General features: G+C 42.8%; 2 protein-coding genes across 2 annotated transcripts; both read left to right on the plus strand.

The window, feature by feature from the left end:
- Positions 1-1,496: 1,496 nt before the first annotated feature.
- LOC121587401 (5'-3' exonuclease PLD3-like) lies at positions 1,497-16,046 on the plus strand. The gene is made up of 8 exons (XM_041904290.2): positions 1,497-1,571; positions 3,118-3,213; positions 3,712-4,643; positions 6,362-6,549; positions 13,607-13,790; positions 14,429-14,543; positions 14,821-14,948; positions 15,184-16,046. The coding sequence occupies exons 3-8, from the start codon at positions 4,377-4,379 to the stop codon at positions 15,403-15,405; spliced, it is 1,104 nt and encodes a 367-aa protein (XP_041760224.1). The 5' UTR covers positions 1,497-1,571; positions 3,118-3,213; positions 3,712-4,376; the 3' UTR covers positions 15,406-16,046.
- Positions 16,047-16,249: 203 nt separating this feature from the next.
- Positions 16,250-21,126, plus strand: LOC121587375 (DNA-directed RNA polymerase II subunit RPB7). The gene is made up of 8 exons (XM_041904269.2): positions 16,250-16,407; positions 16,761-16,870; positions 17,098-17,257; positions 19,833-19,883; positions 19,974-20,039; positions 20,165-20,236; positions 20,636-20,669; positions 20,775-21,126. The coding sequence occupies exons 1-8, from the start codon at positions 16,396-16,398 to the stop codon at positions 20,786-20,788; spliced, it is 519 nt and encodes a 172-aa protein (XP_041760203.1). The 5' UTR covers positions 16,250-16,395; the 3' UTR covers positions 20,789-21,126.
- The last annotated feature ends 174 nt before the right edge of the window (positions 21,127-21,300 follow it).

Below are 21,300 nucleotides of genomic sequence, written 5' to 3' on the forward strand. Positions count from 1 at the left end.
GACATCGCCGTTACTTCAATAAATTGTTTTGTGTGTGATGTCTTGGTTTACCGGTCTAAGCTTGCTAACAAACCTAAATGTTGAACAAAACAAGTTACCGGGTGCAATGCGTAGCCGCCACAAGTATGCTAGTTTAAATGCATGCTTTTCAATCGAACGCTGCTGGCACCCGCCCACCCGACTAGAATCACCACTCTCGACGGGTCTGACCTAGAGTATGTGGACAACTACAAATACCTAGGTGTCTGGTTAGACTGTAAACTCAACTTCCAGACTCACATAAAGAATCTCCAATCCAAAGTTAAATCTAGAATCGGCTTCCTATTTCGCAACAAAGCCTCCTTCACTCATGCTGCCAAACATGCCCTCGTAAAACTGACTATCCTACCGATCCTTGACTTCGAGCGATGTCATTTACAAAATAGCCTCCAACACTCTACTCAGCAAATTGGATGTAGTCTATCACAGTGCCATCCGTTTTGTCTCCAAAGCCCCATACACTACCCACCACTGTGACCTGTACGCTCTTGTTGGCTGGTCCTCACTACATATTCGTCGTCAAACCCACTGGCTCCAGGCCATCTATAAATCACTGCTAGGCAAATCCCCGCCTTATCTTAGCTCATTGGTCACCATAGCAACACCCACCCTAGTCTGCGCTCCAGCAGGTATATCTCACTGGTCATTCCCAAAGCCAACACCTCCTTTGGCCGCCATTCCTTCCAGTTCTCTGCTGCCAATGACTGGAACAAATTGCAAAAATCTCTGAAGCTGGAGACTCTTATCTCCCTCAATAACTTTAAGCATCAGTTGTCAGAGCACCTTACCGATCACTGCACCTGTACACAGCCCATCTGAAATCAGCCCACCCAACTACCTCATCCCTATATTGTTATTTATTTTGCTCTTTTGCACCCCAGTATCTCTATTTGCACATAATCTCTTGCACATCTAGCATTCCAGTGTTAATACTATTGTAATTATTCTGCACTATAGCCTATTTATTGCCTTACCTCCATAACTTGCTACATTTGCACACACTGTATATATATTTTCTGTTGTATTTTTGACTTTATGTTTGTTTACCCCATATGTAACTCTGTGTTGTTTTTATTGCACTGCTTTGCTTTATCTTGGCCAGGTCGCAGTTGTAAATGAGAACCTGTTCTCAACTGGCTTACCTGGTTAAATAAAGGTGAAATAAATAAATAAATAGTTGTCTTGCTAATTTACTAAGTCTGTTGACTTTGTTCTACTATTTATGTTTGCGCGAAAACATTAGCTAGCTAGGCTAACTTTTGTGAGGCTGCAGCTATTTGAAGATGGAGCTTCGAAGGAAATCTGCTCCAATGGAGATGGAAGTGAGAAGGTCGACCCCTCTCAGAAAAAAAATAAGAGCACGTCTGTAGAGGTGGGTGATTTTGAATTTATTGAGTTAGCTTTTCCGCCTTCCTCTCTCTTCCTCATCCGACTTTTCATAGCCACGTAGCTAACTAGCTTTGCACTGTACGCAGAGCGAGAGTACAGCACGTTCAGCGGATTTGATTGTACCTGGCTGCGATAAACACCTGGTAAGTGGCGCAGTGGTCTAAGTGGTCTAAGACTCCTGAGTGGCGCAGTGGTCTAAGGCACTGCATCGCAGTGCTAACTGTGCCACTAGAGATCCTGGTTCGAATCCAGGCTCTGTCGCAGCCGGCCGCGACCGGGAGACTCATGGGCGGCGCACAATTGGCCCAGCGTCGCCCAGGGTAGGGGAGGGAATGGCCGGCAGGGATGTAGCTCAGTTGATAGAGAATGGCGTTTGCAACGCCAGGGTTGTGGGTTTGATTCCCACGGGGGGCCAGTTTAAAAAATAATAATGTATTCACTAACTGTAAGTCGCTCTGGATAAGAGCGTCTACTAAAATGTAATGTAAATGTAAGTTTAGCTAGATAACTAACTAACGTTATCTAGCTAAAATCCTTGAATATAAATTGAAATCTTAGCTGAATCACTATATTAGACGCCAGGTTTGCAAGATTAGTAATAATGACTTCCTGACATTGTGTTTGATCCTCATCTTGCTTTGAAAGCTAGGCAATAGTTTCCCTTCGAGTTTCTAACTTCGTTTCTGTTGGGTCTCATAGCCTAGACGTAACATAGTAAACTAAAGCCGGGACACTCAAAATAGTATGAAATGTTATGTTTAGTATGGTTACAAGATGGAATGTTACTTGAGGTTAAAGCTAAAGGAAGGTGGGTGGGTGTAACGCGAACGTCTAGCAATCCAAAGGTTGCTTGTTCGAATCCCATCACAGACAACTGTAGCTTATTAGCAACTAACTTTACTACTACTTTTAACTACTTTGTAACTACTTAGCATGTTAGCTAACCGTAACCCCTTTAGCTAACCCTTCCCGCTAACTCCTAACCTTAAAACCTAATGTTAACCAGCTAGTTAGCGTTAGCCCCTTAGCTGACGTTAACCACAACTAATACGTTTAGCAAATTCGTAACATATGATACGTTATGCAAATTCGTAACATATTGTATGTTTTGGCAATTTGTAACATAACATATCATACAAAATGGATGATGGACATCCACAAATTAACACATACTCAAGTACTGTTTGAGAAGGTCAGGTCACACAAATGTCCTAGGTGGTAGTTTATCACCGTAGTAACAAACCCCCAACTCACGACCCCAAACTGTTCACACCTCTTCTTGGCGGAGAGAAAATGTTGCAGTTTTAAAGCAAATTTCCTGCAATTCTACGCATTCTTCCATGTCTTATATGTGTTTATATGATACCAGGGGTCAAAGCCCGACTTAGTAAGAAGTAAAAAATAAATGTTATTTTATTCCCGGGACCCCGCGGGTCCGTATTGACCCCGTTCTGGGTCCGGATCCGGTCCGTGGTCAGCCAGTTGAGTATGGGGCCATAGGACATCCACAAATTAACACATTCCATACGAAACGTAACATGTCATACTAAATGGAGTGTCTCGGATTTACATACAGAATAATACGAAATGCTCTGAGACCACGTTGGTTGTATCCATTGGAACTAGGAGTTGCAGCGATGTTAAGTTATGTGCAAATGACCACCGACTTGATTGTGTGACTCATCCTAGGATACAGAGGAAGATAGAGAAGAGTTTCAGAACAACGTTATGATGGATGATGACGCCACCACGAAGCGCTCTGGGGACTCCCACCTGGAAGTGATGGTGGGTTTTAACCATAGACCTATAGGTTTTTGTTGTTGTTCTTGCTCTGTATAATTTAGCCTACTCCTCACAGGAAATGAAAACATTTACAGCTCTTTGACGGTGTCTTGATTTAAAGTTATTTTCTTACTGTTTGCATGAAATAAACGGTAGTGAAGACACTTTTAAACGTTGGCATTGTCCTGTATGATCTACTCCTCACGTCAAATGAAATCACACATGTCTTTTAGGATGTGTTGATCATTTGCTCTCTGTTACTTTGCATGATGAAACTCTAGATAGGACACTGTGAAATTAATCATCATTTTAAATGAAAATACTTGTACACTGCGCTTGTCCCTGTCACCGTTTTATTATCTATGATATCTTCAAATTATTCACACACACACCTGCAACAAGCAACCTAAGATGAGTGAGTGTTTTTCCTATTTTAAAACAACTGTTAATTTCTGACATTCTCTCCATTCCTGACCCGGGGGGGAAATGATTTTGAAACAGGAGACTGTGAGGTTGAACCACGAGGGAGAAGAAAAAGAAGATGCACGCAGAAACAAACAACAACACGCCTCTCGAATTCCTGCTTTTCACAAAACCTTAGCCAAAAAAACGCCCTACCGCCACCAGCAGCAGTCAAAGCTCAGATCCACCTGCCCCGTCTATTACCAGAAAATAGTCTTCTAGCCAGGCATCTTCAACAAGCAGCAGTGGGGAGATGTCAAGATCAAAAAACTGCCCAGCATTAGAGAAACAGGTCTCCCTCTTCCTACAGTGCGTCTACATAAACTCAACCCTCAGACCCTGTCTCATGCTGTTAGCTCCCCAGAGCAAAGCCCCAGCTCTCTGGATGTTACTCCAACTGATGGGGATGATCAGGAGCAGCTCCATCCCATGACGGCAACCCCTAGACCGGCCCTCAGGGCTGAAGCAGGGGACTATGATGACCCAATTGAGACATCCCTCACCACCACTGAAACTGCACAGGAGGACACTTGAGGAAGAGTTTGAGGCTGAGGTTAGAATGGGATAGTGGCGACATCTCCTCCGGTCATGCTGAAAAGGAATCCCTAGAGATAGTTGAAGGTGAGGAGGACGAGACCGATCTGAATCAGCCTGATGATGATGGTGATGATGATGATGAGGAAACTCCCTGTGAGGCTGAGGCCATGGAGATTGAGTTTCTATTAGAAGAGGATGGATATGGGTTGGACTCCCCATTGCGGGAGGAGAAGGAGCTTGAGGAGCCCAGTGTTGAGACTGAGAGCTTCAGTGAATCTGAGGTTGTTAGTGAGAATCGAGACAAGTCCGCCAACGAGGAGAAGGTTTCTGAAAAATGCTCCAAAAACCCAGAGGATACAACCGACGCTGATACCTCAGTCCCCTCGCCCAGAGCAGTGCCTCAGAGAACAACTAGATCCAGTCAGTCGAACAAGGTGAGGCGTCTAGATATCAGGTTTTTCTCCTGCTATTACCCATCTTGGTAAGCCACAATGATCTGTATTGTATTTATTGTCTGCAATTGTATATGTCCTCCGTCTGTGCTTGTTTGTTTTGAATGTAGGCTATGCACAGAGCCACAAACAGAATGATCCCATGGGGATAATAGTCATTGTCTTATTTTAGTAGGCTAATCTTAATGACGTACAAACATCTTAGCGTCCTAATCTTAATGACATACAAACATCTTAGCATCCTAATCTTAATGACATACAAACATCTTAGCGTCCTAATCTTAATGATATACAAACATCTTTGCGTCCTAATCTTAATGACGTACAAACATCTTAGCGTCCTAATCTTAATGACATACAAACATCTTAGCGTCCTAATCTTAATGACATACAAACATCTTAGCGTCCTAATCTTAATGACATACAAACATCTTAGCGTCCTAATCTTAATGACATACAAACATCTTAGCGTCCTAATCTTAATGACATACAAACATCTTAGCGTCCTAATCTTAATGACATACAAACATCTTAGCGTCCTAATCTTAATGACATACAAACATCTTAGCGTCCTAATCTTAATGACGTACAAACATCTTAGCGTCCTAATCTTAATGACGTACAAACATCTTAGCGTCCTAATCTTAATGACGTACAAACATCTTAGCGTCCCTAATCTTAATGACATACAAACATCTTAGCGTCCTAATCTTAATGACGTACAAACATCTTAAGCGTCCTAATCTTAATGACGTACAAACATCTTAGCGTCCTAATCTTAATGACGTACAAACATCTTAGCGTCCTAATCTTAATGACGTACAAACATCTTAGCGTCCTAATCTTAATGACGTACAAACATCTTAGCGTCCTAATCTTAATGACATACAAACATCTTAGCGTCCTAATCTTAATGACATACAAACATCTTAGCGTCCTAATCTTAATGACATACAAACATCTTAGCGTCCTAATCTTAATGACGTACAAACATCTTAGCGTCCTAATCTTAATGACATACAAACATCTTAGCGTCCTAATCTTACTGACATACAAACATCTTAGCGTCCTAATCTTAATGACATACAAACATCTTAGCGTCTAATCTTAACGACATACAAACATCTTAGCGTCCTAATCTTAATGACGCACAAACATCTTAGCGTCCTAATCTTAATGACATACAAACATCTTAGCATCCTAATCTTAATGACATACAAACATCTTAGCGTCCTAATCTTAATGACATACAAACATCTTAGCGTCCTAATCTTAATGACAATTCTACAAACATCTTAGCGTCCTAATCTTAATGACATACAAACATCTTAGCGTCCTAATCTTAATGACATACAAACATCTTAGCGTCCTAATCTTAATGACATACAAACATCTTAGCGTCCTAATCTTAATGACATACAAACATCTTAGCGTCCTAATCTTAATGACATACAAACATCTTAGCGTCCTAATCTTAATGACATACAAACATCTTAGCGTCCTAATCTTAATGACATACAAACATCTTAGCGTCCTAATCTTAATGACGTACAAACATCTTAGCGTCCTAATCTTAATGACGTACAAACATCTTAGCATCCTAATCTTAATGACGTACAAACAATCCCATATTCCTTCTTGTAATAGTTATCTTGATCTGTTCTCTTTCTCATGTTTAAATCTCACTCTTCAATTTGTAGACATCGTGGTGCTGGAGCTTTGCACTATTCTGCCTTTTCCCCTCCACTCTGCTTGTGATTGGGGGACTGGGTCAACACGTCTGGCATTATGGGATGCCTCTGTCGTTGTCACAGTTGATGGGACAGTTGGAGCTGCACTGGCTGGAGGGACTGTGGTTGCAACACGAGCCTTGTAACTCAGATTGTCGGTGAGAAAAGTGTTACAGAACATAATTGTAACCTTTTTGTTTGACCCCTTCACAAATCTATTCACATGTTTATATGTAATTTTATAAGTAATGCATTGTTTCACAGCTTTTGGTGGATGGTGGGACGGAGGACAGATCTAGATTCATTAGAAAATATTTTAGTCCCAAATGGCACCCTATTGTCTACATAGTGCAGTGCTTTTGACCTTTAACCCTATGGGTGGCTCTGGTCAAAAGCAGAGCGCCATCTAGTGGCTCTGGTCAAAAGCAGAGCGCCATCTAGGGAATAGGATGCCATTTGGGACGCTGCCAAGGGTTTGTCACCGTTGGCATCATCTACCACAGTGTTTGACGTGGTCATTAGGAAGGGTTTGAGCATATTGAGATGTCCAGTCTCTCAAAGAGCGACTGTCTTTTAAAAAGCAACAAATCCCTTTGAAAACTGTATTTTTAAAAAGCAACAAATCCCTTTGAAAACTGTCTTTAACAAGCAACAAATCCCTTTGAAAACTGTATTTTTAAAAAGCAACAAATCCCTTTGAAAACTGTCTTTAACAAGCAACAAATCCCTTTGAAAACGGCCTATGCGGCATTGATATGAGTCAGAAACAGTTATTGACTACAAAGTGTAAAAGGATCATTTTGGTCAGAAAGTCAGTCTTGTCTAAAACGGAGCTTGGAACATCTATGCGTCACAACGGGTAAATTTAAGGTTGGGTTTTGATTTGACGATGTCCATTTGCCCACTAACATGGGGTGAACAGCTGCAGTGATTGCTCTCTATCCAATAGCAGCTCTGAATATTTACATAAAACAACACGTCGCAATAATGCACCGAACACCTCAGTTGAATGTAAAATTAACGCAACTTAAACATCCTCAACAAAACGTTAACTCAAGAAATCTATAACTCAATTATATCTTAGATTCATTCTGGGGATTTTGAGGACTGTGAAATAGGCTTCCGTGTCTCATGGGGTACAAACATCTTTAACCAAACGCGGAATCGGTCAGGAAAAGCACCTCCTCCACGACTGAAATCTCGTTTTTCTAAAGAGCAACAGCAAAACACATGAGCCAATCGTAGCTGGGTCTGTAAACTCCTCCCACCACAGAACCTGTCTGGTTCACCACCAGCCCAACACCTGCAGTGTGGGTGAAATAGTTCTCTGACCAGTTGAAGGTTACTGTGTTCACCCAGGACAAGAATAGTCAATTGCAGGTCACTAGCCTGCTTCCACTTCTCTTTGTGCTGTACAGCTAACTCCTGTACAGCACAAACTGATCTGGGACCAGGCTAGCCGGTCACAGCATCCTCGTGTCATAATGTCTTAAGTCTGGACAATGAAGTTGAAGGTGTCAATGAGTCTTGTGTGAACCAGGTCCAGTGAGTCGTGATGTGCAGTACCTATATAGACGACTATGTCTGTCACCATGTACTTGGCATGGTTCACTCTTGAGAAAGGCATCTTCTTCTGCTCTGCTCAACATGGCGCCGGAGAAGATGGCTGCCGTTTTTACGGCCCTCTAACCATATTATACTATTATGTGTGTTTTTTCACGTTATTTGTAATTTGTTCTGTACATAATGTTTCTGCCACTGTCTATTATGACCAAACAGAGCTTCTGGATATCAGGACAGCGATTACTCTCCTCGTATTGGACAAAGATTTTTTTTCTTCAACGAGTCGGAGGGGAAGGATATCCTACAGACGCCCGACATGGTCCAAATCCCCGTCATTCGCATGAGAAAGAGACAGAGATATCGTGGACGTAGGTCGGGGTGCCTTGTAAGGATCCGACGGCGAGCGAGTAAACTGCCTCTTCCATCAATCCTATTAGCCAATGTTCAATCATTTGAGAACAAATTGAATGACCTAAGATTACGGTTATCCTACCAACGGGACATTAAAAACTGTAATATCTTATGTTTCACCGAGTCGTGGCTGAACGACGACATGGATAACATACAGCTAGCGGGCTATACGCTACATCGGCAGGATAGAACAGCTGACTCCGGTAAGACAAGGGGTGGCGGTCTGTGTATATTTGTAAACAACAGCTGGTGCATAAAATCTAATACTAAGGAAGTCTCGAGGTTTTGCTCGCCTGAGGTAGAGTATCTTATGATAAGCTGTAGACCACACTATTTACCAAGAGAGTTTTCATCTATATTTTTTGTAGCTGTCTATTTACCACCACAAACCAATGCTGGCACTAAGACCGCACTCAATGAGCTGTATAAGGCCATAAGCAAACAGGAACACGCTCATCCAGAGGCAGCGCCCCTAGTGGCCGGGGACTTTAATGCAGGGAAACTTGAATCCGTTCTACCTAATTTCTACCAGCATGTTAAATGTGCAGCCAGAGGAAGAAAAAACTCTAGACCACCTTTACTCCACACACAGAGACACATACAAAGCTCTCCCTCACCCTCCATTTGGCAAATCTGACCATAACTCTATCCTCCTGATTCCTGCTTATAAGCAAAAATTAAAGCAGGAAGGACCAGTGACTCATTTAATAAGGAAGTGGTCAGATGACGCAGATGCTAAGCTACAGGACTGTTTTGCTAGCACAAACTGGAATATGTTCCGGGATTCTTCCGATAGCATTGAGGAGTACACCACATCAGTGACTGGCTTCATCAATAAGTGCATCGATGACGTCGTCCCCACAGTGACCGTACGTACATACCCCAACCAGAAGCCATGGTTTACAGGCAACATCTGCACTGAGCTAAAGGGTAGAGCTGCCGCTTTCAAGGAGCGGGACTCTAACCCGGACGCTTATAAGAAATCCCGCTATGCCCTCCGACAAACCATCAAACAGGCAAAGAGTCAATACAGGACTAAGATTGAATCGTACTACACCGGCTCCGACGCTCGTCGGATGTGGCAGGGCTTGAAAGCTATTACAGACTACAAAGGAAAGCACAGACGTGAGCTGCCCAGTGACACAAGCCTACCAGACGAGCCAAATCACTTCTATGGTCGCTTCGAGGCAAGCAACACCTGAAGCATGCATGAGAGCATCAGCTGTTCCGGATGACTATGTGATCACACTCTTCGTAGCCGATGTAAGACTTTTAAGCAGATCAACATTCACAAGGCCGCAGGGCCAGACGGATTACCCGGACGTGTACTCAGAGCTTGCGCTGACCAACTGGCAAGTGTCTTCACTGACATTTTCAACATGTCCCTGACTGAGTCTGTAATACCAACATGCTTCAAGCAGACCACCATAGTCCCTGTGCCCAAGAACACTAAGATAACCTGCCTAAATGACTACTGACCCGTAGCACTCACGTCTGTAGCCATGAAGTGCTTTGAAACGCTGGTCATGGCTCACATCAACACCATTATCCCAGAAACCCTAGACCCACTCAATTTGCGTACTGCCCCAACAGATCCACAGATGATGCAATATCTATTGCACTCCACACTGCCCTTTCCCACCTGGACAAGAGGAACACCTACGTGAGAATGCTATTCATTGACTACGGCTCAGCGTTCAACACCATAGTGCCCTCAAAGCTCATCACTAAGCTGGGACTAAACACCTCTCTCTGCAACTGGATCCTGGACTTCCTGAAGGGCCGCCCCCAGGTGGTAATGGTAGGTAGTCCCCTGTAGCTCAGTTGGTAGAGCATGGCGCTTGCAACGCCAGGGTTGTGGGTTCATTTCCCACGGGGGGCCAGTATGAAAATGTATGCACTCACTAACTGTAAGTCGCTCTGGATAAGAGTGTCTGCTAAATGACTAAAATGTAAAAATGTAACAACACATCTGCCACGCTGATCCTCAACACGGGGGCCCCTCAGGGGTGGGTGCTCAGTCCCCTCCTGTACTCCCTGTTCACCCATGACTGTATGGCCAGGCACGACTCCAACACCCTCATTAAGTTTGCCGACGACACAACAGTGGTAGGCCTGATCACCGACAACGACGAGACAGCCTATAAGGAGGAGGTAAGAGACCTGGCCGTGTGGTGCCAGGGCAACAACCTCTCCCTCAACGTGATCAAGACAAAGGAGATGATTGTGGACTACAGGGGGAAAAAAGGACTGAGCACGCCCCCATTCTCATCGACGGGGCTGTAGTGGAACAGGTTGAGTGCTTCAAGTTCCTTGGTGTCCACATCACCAACGAACTATCATGGTCCAAACACACCAAGACAGTCGTGAAGAGGGCACGACAAAGCCTAGTCCCCCTCAGGAGACTGAAAAGATTTGGCATGGGTCCACAGATCCTCAAAAAGTTCTACAGCTGCACCATCGAGAGCATCCTGACTGGTTGCATCACCGCCTGGTATGGCAGCTGCTCGGCCTCAGACCGCAAGGCACTACAGAGGGTAGTGCGTACGGCACAGTACATCACTGGGGCCAAGCTTCCTGCCATCCAGGACCTCTATACCAGGCGGTGTCAGAGGAAGGCCCTAAAAATTGTCAAAGACTCCAGCCAGCCTAGTCATAGACTGTTCTCTCTGCTACCACACGGCAAGCGGTACCGGAGCACCAAGTCTAGGTCCAAAAGGCTTCTTAACAGCTTCTACCCACAAGCCATAAGACTCCTGAACAGCTGATCATGGCTACCCAGACTATTTGCAATGTCCCCCCACCCCACCCGCGCTTTTACGCTGCTGCTACTCTGTTTATTATCTATGCATAGTCACTTGAACTCTGCCCACATGGACATATTACCTCGATTAACCGGTGCCCCCGCCGCACATTGACTCTGCACCGGTACCCCCCTGTATATAGCCTCCCTACTGTTATTTTATTTTACTGCTGCTCTTTAATTATTTGCTTTTTTTATTTTTTACTTATCTATTTTGTACTTAACTGCATTTAACTTAATTGTTGTTTAAGGGCTTGTAATTAAGCATTTCACTTTAAGGTGACTATATTCGACACAAAACAAAATTTGATTTGATGGTATCTCAAACACTTTCTGTAGGAAGAATCATGGAAATGTCTCCAGTCCACAGTGACCCACTCTGTTGTTGCCTGTTTGTTCTATCAACCAATCAATCAATCACATTTTATTTGTTACATGAAATGCTTACTTACAGGTCCGTTTCCAATAATGCAGAGTTAAAGATAAGATTTTAAAGAAATACATTTGAAAAGTATTCAGACCCCTTGACTTGTTCCACATTTCTTTACGTTACAGCCTTATTCTAAAATTGATTAAATAAAAAAAATCCCCTCAACAATCTACACACAATACCCCATAATGACAAAGCGATAACAACTTTTTACATTTATTACAAATAAAAAAACGTATTACTTATTTACATAAGTATTCAGACCTTTTGCTATGATACTCGAAATTGAGCTCAGGTGCATCCTGTTTCCTTTGATCATCCTTGAGATGTTTCTACAACTTGATTGGAGTCCACCTGTGATAAATGAAATTGATTGGACATGATTTGGAAAGGTACACACCTGTCTATATAAGGTACCACAGTTGACAGTGGATGTCAGAGCAAAAACCATGCCATGAGGTCGAAGGAATTGTCCGTAGAGCTCCGAGACAGGATTGTGTCGAGGCGCAGATCTGGGGAATGGTACCAAAAAAATTCTGCAGCATTGAAGATCCCCAAGAACATAGTGGACTCCATCATTCTTAACTGGAAGAAGTTTGGAACCACCAAGACTCTTCCTAGAGCTGGCCGCCCGGCCAAACTGAGCAATCGGGGGAGAAGGGACTTGGTCAGAGAGGTGACCAAGAACCAGATGGTCACGCTGACAGAGCTGCAGAGTTCCTCTGTGGAGATGGGAGAACCTTCCAGAAGGACAACCATCTCTGCAGCACTCCACCAATCAGGCCTTATGGTAGAGTGGCCAGACGGAAGCCACTCCTCAGTAAAAGGCACATGACAGCCCGCTTGGAGTTTGCCAAAAGGTACCTAAAATGACTCTCAGACCATTAGAAACAAGATTCTCTGGTCTGATGAAACCAAGATTGAACTCTTTGGCCTCAATGCCAAGCATCACATCTGGAGGAAACCTGGCACCATCCCTACGGTGAAGCATGGTGGTGGCAGGATAATGCTGTGAGGCTGTTTTTCAGCGGCAGGGACTGGGAGACTAGTCAGGATCGAGGGAAAGATTAACAGAGCAAAGTACAGAGAGTTCCTTGATGAAAACCTGCTCCAGAGCGCTCAGGACCTCACACTGGGGCGAAGGTTCACCTTCCAACAGGACAACGACCCTAAGCACACAGCCAAGACAATGCAGGAGTGGCTTCGGGACAAGTCTCTGAATGTCCTTGAGTGGCCCAGCCAGAGCCCGGACATGAACCTGATCGAACATCTCTGGAGATACCTGAAAATAGCTGTGCAGTGACGCTCCCCATCCAACTTGACAGAGCTTGAGAGGATCTGCAGAGAAGAATGGGAGAAACTCCCCAAATACAGATGTGCCAAGCTTGTAGCGTCATACCCAAGAAGACTCAAGGCTGTAATCGCTGCTAAAGGTGCTTCAACAAAGTACTGAGTAAAGGGTCTGAATACTTATGTAAATGTTATATTTCAGTAATTTTTTTTATTTCTATTTTTGTAAAAAATTATGTTTAAATAAAAAACTGTTTTTGCTTTGCCGTTATGGGGTGTTGTGTGTAGATTGAGGGGGAAAAAACTATTTAATCAATTTTAGAATAAGGCTGTACCGTAACAAAATGTGGAAAAAGTCAAGGGGTCTGAATACTTTCCAAATGCACTGTAGGAGGGGTAGAGTGACTAGCAGCAGCGTATGTGGTGAAGGTTTGTGTGTGTGTGTGGGTATAGAGTCCAGTGTGTGTGCATAGTCATAGAGAGTTAGTGCAAAAAAGGGCATGTGACTGGAGCACTGCTGTAGTCCTAATAGAATTGGCATGTGACTGGAGCACTGCTGTAGTCCTAATATAATTGGCATGTGACTGGAGCACTGCTGTAGTCCTAATAGAATTGGCATGTGACTAGCTCACTGCTGTAGTCCTAATAGAATTGCTCTAAGAGGACCAATACAATTGTTTGAATTGAATAGCTAAATGTTTTTCTCTTCTCTAATCAGTGTGAGCCTGGTGGAGAGCGTCCCTGAAGGCCTATTCTACCCACCGGATTCCTCATCCCTGCCGAGCATCTCTGAGACATGGACTAACCTACTGACCAGGGCCAACCGCTCTGTGGACATAGCTGCTTTCTACTTCACCCTCCGAGACACTGACCTGGGACTCACAGAGCCTAGTGCTGTACAGGTAGGAGGACACTGACCTGGGACTCACAGAGCCTAGTGCTGTACAGGCAGGAGGACACTGACCTGGGACTCACAGAGCCTAGTGCTGTACAGGTAGGAGGACACTGACCTGGGGCTCACAGAGCCTAGTGCTGTACAGGTAGGAGGACACTGACCTGGGACTCACAGAGCCTAGTGCTGTACAGGTAGGAGGACACTGACCTGGGACTCACAGAGCCTAGTGCTGTACAGGTAGGAGGACACTGACCTGGGGCTCACAGAGCCTAGTGCTGTACAGGTAGGAGGACACTGACCTGGGGCTCACAGAGCCTAGTGCTGTACAGGCAGGAGGACACTGACCTGGGACTCACAGAGCCTAGTGCTGTACAGGCAGGAGGAGAAAAGGATAGATTTTTGGGTTTACCATTTGTTTGAAAAGGAAATAACCTTTTCCTCTACTAATTTGCATTTTGATGATGATATACAAATGAATCACATAATCATTATCAAAATCTCAAATGGCTTCCCCATTCCAAGAGAACCAGTGGATGTTTAGGATAGTTGTGCCGTTGCGCTCTTTGTACATTGTTTTCTCACTGATCAGTTTATATTTTGATGCATTTTTTTTGTCCTCACTGTGACATGCATGTGTTTGTACAGGGAAAACAGGTCTTCAAGCAGCTGATGGAACTTGAAGCAAAAGGAGTGAAACTTCAGATTGCTGTTAATGGTCCTCAGACTGATACTCGAGACACGGCGGATTTATCTAGAACAGGTACATGAAGCAGCTCTGTTGCCACGGCGGGTCCCTCTGGCGTTGTCTCATGGGATTTGTTTTTCAGGTTATGCATGTGTTCTGGAAATGACTTGCAAATGGACTGTATGTGGTTGTCTATCCTACCTTAGTTGAATGTAATGACTGTATTCGCTCTGGATAAGAGCGTCTGCTTAATGACCTAAATGTAAACGCCAATGTTAGAATATCTTTCAAACAATATATTTTTAAGGTTGCTTGTTATGTGTCTAACCTCTGCTTCCCTTTCTGTGTTCAGGTGCAGAGGTACGGGAGGTGGATCTCCAGTCCGTGACAGGAGGTATCATCCACACCAAGCTGTGGGTCGTGGATCAGAAACACCTCTACCTGGGCAGTGCCAACGTGGACTGGCGGTCCCTCACACAGGTATATCCCAAAGTACTGATAGAATACCGTCCTCTCTGGGTCAACAGCCTGAAATCTGAACTGATGAGCAGGGAAACTGGTGAAACAGCATGTCAGTTTGTACTCCAGGCTATGTAAAATATGAGCCATTTTAAGAATTGATGCATCTCCTTATCGTATATCTTCCAGGGCATTGATCGATTTGATTGATTGTATGATTGATTCACGATTGATTGATAATCTCTGAGCATCTCAGGTGAAGGAGGTAGGAGTTTCCATGGAGGACTGCAGCTGCCTGGCACAGGATGCGTCAAGGATTTTCGGGGTGTATTGGAACATTGGTGCTCAGAAAAATGGTTCCCTTCCCCCCTTCTGGCCTGCCCGATACTCTGCCCTCTCCAGCTCCGAGCACCCCTTGAATCTCAAACTCAATGGAGTCCCTGCACGAGTATATCTCTCTGTGAGTTGGATCTTCTAGCTTAATGCATCCCAAATGGTACCATATTCCCTACATAGTGCACTACTTTTGACCAGAGCCCTATGGGAGGAAGTGGTGTCATTTGGGACACAATCTTTGACTACCTAACCCCTTCCACTCATATTTTGCATAATGCTACTGATAGTTTTTTTTTTTTTTTACTAATAGATTACGCTAACGGTGATTAACCATGGTTACATCCCTATATATAGGGCACTACTTTTGACCAGAGAAAATAGTGCACTACGTAGGGAATAGGGTGTGTGCCATTTGGGACGCATGCCCATATTAGTTTTTAGATAATTGTTTTGGCATATACTTTCACTGGCGCTCAGTATGCTGCCTATCACAAGAGCATGCACTCTGTTACATGACAGCATTTGACTGTATATATTTACAATTTTTGGTGTATACATATTTTCTACTTGAGATATTTGCTGTAGCTTTTTTTTCTTCTGAATGGAAGTGTCAATATTGAATGAATCTTGAAGCTCTGTTTTTTTTATCAATTTCCTTTGCTTTGACTGACTGACACTGTCAGTGACTCGAGGCATGTGTTGTCTATATGGGAAAAGACTGTTGACCTGTTAGTGTCATGCCTGGTGCATTTTGTGTTATGTCATTTGTTGATACTGTTTACAACCAAAGATGTTTCAAATTCATTCTTGTACATTAAATTAAATATTTGTTATTCTTTTTAAGCCCACGAATCTTTGTCTTTTATCATAATCAGTGATCACATTATTGGATCAAAAAAGCTGTAGTGTTTATGATCCAGTCTGTTTTAAACTGATGAAAGATACACAGGGCTTTTATTTTGAAATCCGACGTCACGGGAATCTTCTGCTCCGGAAGTAAAACTTTTTCCAGAAGTCAAACATTACAATCTTCCTGTGATTTGCCGCTGGACTTAATAATTTAGAAAAAGATTCATTCCCTTCTGATAAATTAAACAGAAGACTACAATCAAGGAAGAGTGAGCGGGAAATCATGTTTTATCATGTAAGATGTTCGATTTGTATGATATTGTGACGATAACAAATATCACCATGTCTAACTATGCTAGTGCTAGCTTTGTTAGCCGGTTGGCTAGCTATCTAGCTAACTGCTCTCTTAACTGACTTGCCAAAATGAAAACAAATAAACAAATCAACGTCCATAATAGTTCTGCGTATTTAACGGGTTGATACCTGTCTGGTGATGATAGTTTGTTAAAAACAGCTATGAATCAGATAACTAAATGTTACTTAAGAGTAAGTGCTGGCATTCTCAATGATAAACCGTACGACTGTTGTTCAGTACTAAATTACCTATTGTAAAAACTAACTATATATATATATTTTTATCATTCACAGATTTCCCTGGAGCATGAGATCCTGCTCCACCCTCGGTACTTTGGTCCCAACCTCCTGAACACTGTGAAACAGAAGCTCTTCACAGAAGTGGAGGGAACATGCACAGGAAAGTGAGTGGTATTGAGCCAGGGCAGCTTCCCTTTCATGATCCTGGAACCCACACTCAGTATTGTTAAGTGTAGTGAAACTAAGGGATATTCAGTGCTACATTTCAATGTAGAATAGAGACCACATATTGTCTTTACAGTTTGCACCCTTTCACAACACTGGGTTGGTTGTTTTGACATGGAACAAGTTGATTTGCTTTGCTCAGTTAATGACGCTAACTCTGTTTCAGATATGGATTCGTCATTGCGGTGACCACCATTGACAACATTGGTGCAGGTGTCATCCAACCAGGCAGGGGATTCGTGCTTTACCCTGTCAAGTACAAGGCTATTGTCTTCCGTCCATTCAAAGGCGAGGTGGTAGATGCCGTGGTTACCCAGGTCAACAAAGTAAGGAAACAAAACAAAGGCTACGTCCCAAATGGAAACCTATTCCCTATATCAGGGATCATCGCTAGATTCAGCCGCGGGCCGATTTATTTTTGTTGTTGTTGAAAAAACAAACAAAATTAGTTTGTAGACTGCAAATTGACTTCAAGAAACCCAAACAGATTGCAAAAGTATTCATCCCCCTTGGCGTTTTTCCTATTTTGTTGCATTACAACCTGTTATTTAAATGGATTTTGGGGGGATTTCATGTAATGGACATTAACAAAATAGTCCAAATTGGTGAAGTGAAATAAAAAAAATAACGTTTCATCAAATTCTAAAAAATAAATTACGGAAAAGTGGTGCGTGCATATGTATTCTCCCCCTTTGCTATGAAGCCCCTAAATAACATCTGGTGCAACCAATTACCTTCAGAAGTCACATAATTAGTTTTAAAAAGTCCACCTGTGTGCAATCTAAGTGTCACATGATCTGTCGCATGATCTCAGTATATACCTGTTCTGAAAGCTCCCAGAGTCTGCAACACCACTAAGCAAGGGGCACCATGAAGACCAAGGAGCTCTCCAAACAGGTCAGGGAAAAAGTTGTGGAGAAGTACAGATCAGGGTTGGGTTATAAAAAAAAGATCAGGAACTTTGAACATCCCACGGAGCACTATTAAATCCATTATTAAAAATGGAAAGAATATGGCACCACAACAAACCTGCCGAGAGGGCCGCCCAGAGGGCATTAATCAGAGAGGCAACAAAGAGACCAAAGATAACCCTGAAGGGGCTGCAAAGCTCCACAGCGGAGATTAGAGTATCTGTCCATAAGACCACTTTAAGCCGTACACTCCACAGAGCTGGGCTTTACGGAAGAGTGGCCAGAAAAAAAGCCATTGCTTAAAGAAAAAAAATATGCAAACACGTTTGGTGTTTGCCAAAAGGCATGTGGGAGACTCCCCAAACATATGGAAGATGGTCAGATGAGACTAAAATTGAGCTTTTTGGCCATCAAGGAAAACGCTATGTCTGGCGCAAACCCAACACCTCTCATCACCCCGAGAACACCATCCATGTTTTACATTGGCAGGGACTGGGAAACTGGTCAGAATTGAAGGAATGATGGATGGCGCTAAATACAGGGAAATTCTTGAGGGAAACCTGTTTCAGTCTTCCAGAGATTTCCGGAGGTTCACCTTCCAGCAGGACAATGACCCTAAGCATACTGCTAAAGCAACACTCGAGTGGTTTAAGGGGAAACATTTAAATGTCTTGGAATGGCCTAGTCAAAGCCCAGACCTCAATCCAATTGAGAATCTGTGGTATGACTTAAAGATTGCTGTACACCAGTGGAACCCATCCAACTTGAAGGAGCTGGAGCAGTTTTGCCTTGAAGAATGGGCAAAAATCCCAGTGGCTAGATGTGCCAAGGTTATAGAGACATACCCCAAGAGACTTGCAGCTGAATAAGACTTGTAGCTCAGTTGGTAGAGCATGGCGCTTGCAACGCCAGTGTTGTGGGTTCGATTCCCACGGGGGGCCAGTATGAAAATATATGCACTCACTTAACTGTAAGTCGCTCTGGATAAGAGCGTCTGCTAAATGACTAAAATGTAATTGCTGCAAAAGGTGGCTCTACAAAGTATTGACTTTGGGGGGGTGAATAGTTATGCACGCTCAAGTTTTCTGTGTTTTGTCTTATTTCTTGTTTGTTTCACCCCCAAAAATATTTTGCATCTTCAAAGTGCATGTTGTGTAAATCAAATGATACAAACCCCCCAAAAATCCACTTTAATTCCAGGTTGTAAGGCCCCCAAGGGGGGTGAATACTTTCGCAAGCCACTGTATATTTGACTAAAACACAAGAATTTCAAACCTTGCTTACATTTGTATACGATCCCATATCTCTTTATTATGCATGGGAATATTTTGGAACAGATTTCCAAAATTAGAATCACTTGATTTGCTTGTGTTTTTTTACATTCTTATGTCCAACAATTAAAAATAAAATATAACACTTGGGGGCGGGATAAATAAAATCACCCGTGGGTCAAATTCAATGTTCTAGGTACAAAAGAATAGGTACAAAGTAAAAAAAAAAAAAAAAAAAAATACACAACATTTACTGTACCAAGACCTACAGGATGTCTTAATGAGAACTATCTGAGAGGTTGCATGAAAACATGGAGTGCTGACAGTCACCTGAGTGGTTCAATGAACTGGGACAGTGGAAGATAGTCCATGACTGAGATGTAGACATATTTCTCGGCGGGGTGGATAGATAGTCTGAGCGTCCATAAGCTGATACCTGTATCTGGTGTGGAGCACTCTGAAAGAATGGGACAGTTTATTTAACTATCAGAAGCTTTATGCAAAATATTAGGGGAAGGGGTTAGTTATTCAAAGACTGTCGAAAGATAACACCCCTGTTACCTTTTATAGTGCACTACTTTTGACCAAAGCCCATAGGGTGCGATTTGGGACACAGATCTTCTTTGATCTCATTGCAATCTGAATAAGGCTTGACAAGAATAGATCATATTGTTTTCATGGTGTGGTGAAATTAAAACAAGATGTTCTGTTCTTTTCAGGTTGGTCTGTTCACAGAGATCGGCCCCATGTCTTGTTTCATCTCTCGTCATGTAGGTACACATGGAAATGTCTCTCTTGTTGTTGAACGGTTTTATTGATAAACTCTTAAACGTCAACTTGGTCACATTCTGTTTCTGCAGTCCATTCCCTCAGAGATGGAGTTTGACCCCAACTCAAATCCTCCTTGTTATAAGACAACCGATGAGGTAAGACTTAAAACTTGCGCTGCTCTTCACTAAATAGTTGTTGTCGTTTTTGAAAATGAATATTTAGTGAACACAACTCTTGGATACAGTTCCTCTTATTAAGGATTCTGTCCTCTCCCCATTAGGACATTGTAATCCAACAGGATGATGAGATTCGGTTGAAGATCGTGGGAACAAGAGTAGATAAAAACGACATTGTGAGTATACTGTCCAATCACCATCAACTAAGAATGCTACCTGACAGTACACTGTCCAATCACCATCAACTAAGAATGCTACCTGACAGTACACTGTCCAATCACCATCAACTAAGAATGCTACCTGACAGTACACTGTCCAATCACCATCAACTAAGAATGCCACCTGACAGTACACTGTCCAATCACCATCAACTAAGAATGCCACCTGACAGTACACTGTCCAATCACCATCAACTAAGAATGCCACCTGACAGTACACTGTCCAATGACACTGTATATCCTCACAGATTGCAGGCCACCGCTAGCTATCTGAAGTCGGAGATGTTTCCATATGGTCTCATCTCTATAAAGAGCCTGCAAGTTGTAATGTTGAATATTTGCTTTCTTCTTTTTCAGTTTGCCATTGGATCCCTCATGGACGATTACCTGGGTACGTTGGAGTTGTTGCTTTTATTAGTCTTCTTTCATAGTTGTCAAATACATTTTTGAAAGATTGAATTGATATGTAATTTGTTTTTTTTTCTCTGTTTCTCAGGTCTTGTCAGCTGATTTCCCTGCAGTGCTATGCTGTGTATCAACATACTAATCTCATATTTCATGTAAATGCCCCTACAATTCAGTACAAATATTTTTTTATAGGTTGATAATGTGGTATTGCTGCACATCGTCAAGTCCTGTACTTAATGGGGAAGGATCAATGATCCTTTGACACAGTATGAATACATACTATTGAAACCACACAGAGCCTGTTGATAAGCAGGTGGTTATGTTGCCGTATTAAACGCTACTGTATCGTCTTGAGTTACCCTTCAGATGCTGTTGTATATTGTACTTCTACAACTTGAGAACATAAATAAATGTTGTTGTTGTTTTTTTGATGATGTTGACCTTGTCTCCATTGAATGTTCTGTCATTGTAGAATATATTTTGCCTCGAGGTTTGCATGTTGTGCTTTTTTAAATTATAATACACATAACAAATGGGATACAGAGTTATCCATCACATCGAATCAATGGAAATTCATTGAAACCTATTGAGAGAAATGTAATACATTTTATTGT

The sequence above is a fragment of the Coregonus clupeaformis genome, chromosome 29 (assembly GCF_020615455.1).
Source record: "Coregonus clupeaformis isolate EN_2021a chromosome 29, ASM2061545v1, whole genome shotgun sequence".
Lineage (NCBI taxonomy): Eukaryota > Metazoa > Chordata > Actinopteri > Salmoniformes > Salmonidae > Coregonus > Coregonus clupeaformis.